Here is a 5,102-nt window from a genome sequence, read left to right on the forward strand (position 1 = left end):
GATTCCGAAGATTTTGATCCAGGTAAGCAGTGCTGATAAAATCAATAAGAGCAAACAATACTGAATTCGTCATCTCGGACAATTGGCATGAAATGCACCAAACAAGAGACAAACATTTAACTGAGACTGGGCACAGGACTACAAAGCAAAGCAAAATATTTTAAATTTAAAAATAAATAGAAAAAAAACAAAATAATACTCCTGAGACACAATGTAACAAAGTCAAAAGTGATTTTGAAATAGTATTTAATATACCGTGAATATTATTTAAATGCACTGAAGTTGGTTTCTCATCATACACAAAACCTTGTTACTCAAAACCTTTTGAGCCATCTAGAGGAAGAGCACAAAAAAAATGTGAGCAGCATGACTCAGCAGAAATGACATCATCAAGTTAATTGCTCCTCGATTTTTCACATTTCTTTCATTCCTGTTACTCATCGGGTCAGAAAAAGACGAATAAAGATCAAAGGTTTGCTTTTTATTTTGTTTTTTAAGCAGGTAGCGTGTCAGCTAATACAGCTAGCTTATGTCTGAGCATAATTTAGCATTCATTTTTTTAACCCTGTTGCTGCAATTTGAGAAATAGTAAAAGTAAAATTCATTATATATTCAATTCATTATTTTTAAAAAGACTTTGAAGGGATTTATTCACCAATATTTATAAACAAATTTTTGATTTTATGACAAGGTAATTTAGTTTAGTAGGTAGCATAACAGCTAATAGTTAGCTTACGTACGAGCAAAACTGCATTAATTTTTCAACCCTTTTGGTTGAATTAGAAAAATACTATAATTAAAATGTATTATTTTCGATTTAATTCTATTTATAAAAAAATGTAAAGGATTTTTTTCATTTGTATTACGTATTTAAAACATAAAAAATCAAATGTTCCTTTTTTTCCTCAAAAATCTTGGTTTTTATTTTTTTTGGTTTATTTTTTGTTTTTTGTTTTTTTTTCCGGAGATTAGGGAATGTGGATATTAACCAGAAGAGGCCTAGCAGCAGACACACTAAGCCATAAACAGAAACATAATCACACATATTTACCTAATCTAAACTCAAATATAATTTTTCAACAAGTCCAAAATGTTTGCCATTGGATTGCAGAGTGATTTTCTGACATTTCGAGCAAGCCACTGCATTCCGTTCCCAAAAATACTTTACTTTGTATTATTTCAATTATACTCTGACGTAATAATTCATGAAGCATTATCTTTAAAAAACTGCTTTTATGCAATCTTGTCCGCGTTCTGCTTAGCGACAATAAGATTTCTTGAGAAATGCGAATCCGATTTAGATTTTTTTTTTTTTCTTCAAAATTGCCGTGCAAGAAATAATGTCTTCCCGCCCAGCATGATGAGGAAATCTCCAGCGTATCCTCATGCGACGTGACACGTATGAGCACATGACTGTCTGACTCAAGTTGATCCTATTATGTGTTTAAATGGATTTCACATGGCTGTTAAGATTCAGAATGTGCTATCAGACATAGAAGGGTGAGGGAGGGGGGGGGGGGGCATATTCATGGCGGCTTGGTGGCTCGCAAACTGTCCCGCTGCTGGTTCGAGAGCATTTGAGCAAGAAGTAATTGTATAATACCTCGCTTCTGCAATGTATAAATTGAGCTGTCCAACAGTCATGGTAGATTTTGCTTCCCCCGACGAGCGAGTGCGCGCGTGTGAGTGTGTTTCCTTTGCGTGGCTCAGCAGAAACAACCATAATGCAAGTGTCATAAACCTCACGGAGATAAATGGCGTTTGAGCGGCCATTTGCATAAAAAGGGGAAATAAACGGGGCGGGAAACAGGGAGACGAAACTGCAGCTTGGCTTGCCTCGCTACGGCGATAAACGCGAACGGAATTGAGTGGGATGAGGCGACGTCGTTACGCTGTTACGGTGCATGCGCGCAGTTTATCTGCTAATCGAGAAATTATGAATTTGAAATGTGTTTGATTTTGACTACGACTGATAAATTTGAGGAACAAATTATGTTCTAATAATATCCATCGATCCATTTTCTGTATCTTACGTCCTTAACTCATTCACTGCCATTGACGGCTCAAGACGTCAATGATCTTTTTTTTTTTTTTTTTTTTTTTTTTTTAAACTCGGCTGGTTGTGAATGAGTTAAGCTTGAGGAAAATGTGCAAACTTCACAAAGGAGGGCCTGAACCTTTACTCTAGTGTGATCCCAGAAATAAAAATAAGAAGAACTTGGAAAGTATAAGAATGCGTTTGACTTAATCAGGGTGAAGTCAGACTCAACTCCGAGCATGGATAGCAGAGTAAAAAAAATGGATGGCTGGATGTATTATAATAATGATTATCATCTTTACAATATTGGTCACATCGTGAAAAATGTTGCGATAGAATCCACTCTTTTTTTTTTAATGTTCGCTCCAAGTAACAAAATGCTTAAAAGTTGGTTTTTAATATAAAAAAAAAAAAAAATGCAGAATTTATCCCAAGTTCAAACTTCCCCATTTTTCTGTTCTAATTTCATATCTTGGAATTTACGCTTGCGTATTTAAATGCTCGTAATAAATTAAATTTAAAAAATACTTGTTTTGCAAAAATAAATTCTACAAATTTGTTAATAATTGCAGAAAATTTGCAAAGCTTTGTAGCACTCATTTGTAGAGAAACATTTTTTCACAAATTTAAACATTCTGAAATTTAGAGGGGAGGCGTGGCTTAAAATGCACCCAATGAAGCGCTTGGGTTAGGCTGCCCCGCCCCCACAATATACAAACCTGAGCACCTTTTTTTTGTTGCATCATTGGTCATCCCTTTTTGAGCGACAAAATGACTACTAGGCCCAAACTTGTTAGCTTGGAAGCGTCAGTGAATTTTTTTTCCCCTTTTTTCATCGAAATTTGGCAGGATTGTTAACAACACTCTTCTTTGTCTCATTTCCAATTTACAAGACATTTATTTTCACTTCAGAGGTACCTTGATCGATGGAACCGGTTGGCCAGTTGGTTGCTCTGCTAGGTTGGTCATCTCAGGAAAACAAAATTTGACTCAAATGTCGCATCAATGTCACATTATTGCGTTCCAAAGTGAACCCAAGCTTAAATCCCAGCAAAACCTCAAAGCAGCACGGCAGACAAACACAGAAAAGAAAACAAGACACGATTCTACCCATCACCACACGGACAGATGCATGAAGGCAGGGAAAGCAAAAAAAAAAAAAAATTGCAATGATTTCAAGTTCAAGGAAGAGCCACCCAAGCAAATCGTCCTCCCTGGATGGGTAGGGTGTTGGGTGAGGTGTTGTGAGGTGAAGTGGGTGGGTGGGAGGGTGTCAGGTGTTGGGCGAAGAGCGGACTCTCCTCGACTACGCGTATTCTTAAGCAATAACAACGTGATCCGTATTATCCACCCAAGAATACCCGTCACCGAAGAGAGTCTTTCGATATACGCGGGAGGCTAACCAGAAACCATGTGAGCAGTTCCACTGCCATTGCATCATCATCATCATCATCATCATCATCATCGCCACCACCATGGCCATCAGCAGCCCTTCTTCATGCTCCGGTGGCAAACAGACACAGAGACAGATTGAGAAAGGTGGTAGTTGCATTGATTGAAGACACCTCACTGCAGTGTGAGGCAAAGTTCCATCAATGGCTCCTCTGCGAAGGAGAAAATTGACAATGGTGGCAGTTTCAATATGAGGGTCATTCCAGAATTGGAAGACATTTTTTTTCGGTCTGAAATTTCAAATAAGCCATTGCACAAAATCGAGAAATCTCTTAGGGATTGATAATTTGTTGTAAAGGTGATTCTTAAATATTTAGCAATTGAGCACCTACTAAAATGCAAATATAACATTTTGAATCAAGTTGGTTTTTCGTATGATTTTGTTGTTGTTGTTAAAAAAAAACTATATCAAAGATTTATTTTAAATTGCAGTTGTTAAAAGATGTGTGTCAACTTGGACCCAACTGTGTGATTAAAACCTTTTAATCCATCCAGATAAAGCCTAAAAGGTGACCTACATGAATTAGCTTAAATGAAATCACCATGCTAATTGCTCTGATCGTCTGATCGAACGTTAGGCCTTGCGTCTTTTTTTTTATTTTATTTTTTTATGTCGTATTATTCTGAAACAGATATAACTAAATGCCTCAAGTTATCAAAAAAAATTATAAACAAATATTTTGTTTACGTTGCTGTTCTGGACTAGTTAGCACAGTTGCTAGCAGAGCTACATTTAGCAAAAACTCGAACATTAGCATTGTTTCGCAACGTGTTATTTCAAACCTTCCTGTCACTATTAATTATTTTTTAATCATTTTTATAAAGCTGAGTGTTCTTGATCAGTTAGTCTAGCAGCTAAGACAGCTGGCATGTGAGCAAAAACTGTGACATTAGCATAGCTTTGCCAAACGGTAATTAGAGTAAAACTAAAATCCAATTAGTATTCAAATAAAATGTGAAAAGCTATTTTTAAGGAAAATTATCATTTTTAAATGTTTTTCAGGTGCCTGAGTATCAATAACGGGATTGGGCAAATGACAATTATTTGGTCATTCCCCGTTTTCAAGAAAATAGAACAACAGCAAAAATAGAAAATAATAAATAGTTCTTTTTTTTTTTTTTAATATTGATGCCTAAATTGTCGTCCAATTTTGGAATGACCCATGAACCATGTGTTTCGGGTTGGAACAGAAAAAAAATAAAATAAATGGAGCATAAAAGCTTCGGTTAGATTTCCTTACTTTCTCACTTCTGGAAAAACAAAACTGGAGAGGTGATAGCATAATGGACAAGAATATGAAGATAAAAAAATAAAGATGCTAAATTCCCACAGCAAGGTTCTTACCTGAACCACAACCAGCTCAGCTTCCGTTGGTGACTTTTGGGTTTCTCGGCCATTGTCGTTGCCACTGTTGCTTGGGCCTGTCATAATGAAAACGGGGTGCTGTGGGTCGGGGTAGGCATTGGTAATGGGTGGTGTGGGGGCGAGGGGGGGGGGGGCACATGTAGGGAGGGGGGTGGGGACGTGAGGTTAGGGAGGTCATTCCAGGATCTGCTTGGGTGTGATGGTGGGCCCATGCGATCCATTACCACCAGCAACCCCCAACCACCC

General features: G+C 37.2%; 1 protein-coding gene across 3 annotated transcripts in view; it reads right to left on the bottom strand.

Moving 5' to 3' along the window:
- Window positions 1–2,306: 2,306 nt before the first annotated feature.
- Window positions 2,307–5,102, bottom strand: part of LOC148318357 (uncharacterized) — a 4,822-nt gene continuing 2,026 nt past the window's right edge. Inside the window, exons 2-3 of one of the 3 annotated variants that reach the window (XR_015839903.1) lie at window positions 4,836–4,934; window positions 2,307–3,642 (exon numbers count right to left, since the gene is read on the bottom strand). Coding sequence is in view for 1 of the 3 variants with exons in the window: in XM_088282837.1 (XP_088138963.1) it covers window positions 3,631–3,642; window positions 4,836–4,912 (89 nt within the window). In the remaining 2 variants the exon portion in view is untranslated. Of the gene's footprint in view, window positions 3,643–4,835 lie in introns of all 3 variants that reach the window. The other 2 variants (XR_015839902.1, XM_088282837.1) reach the window with 2 other exon arrangements.

This window comes from Idiotropiscis lumnitzeri, chromosome 19, assembly GCF_059441095.1.
Source record: "Idiotropiscis lumnitzeri isolate Australia: NSW breed Sydney's pygmy pipehorse chromosome 19, RoL_Ilum_1.0, whole genome shotgun sequence".
NCBI lineage: Eukaryota > Metazoa > Chordata > Actinopteri > Syngnathiformes > Syngnathidae > Idiotropiscis > Idiotropiscis lumnitzeri.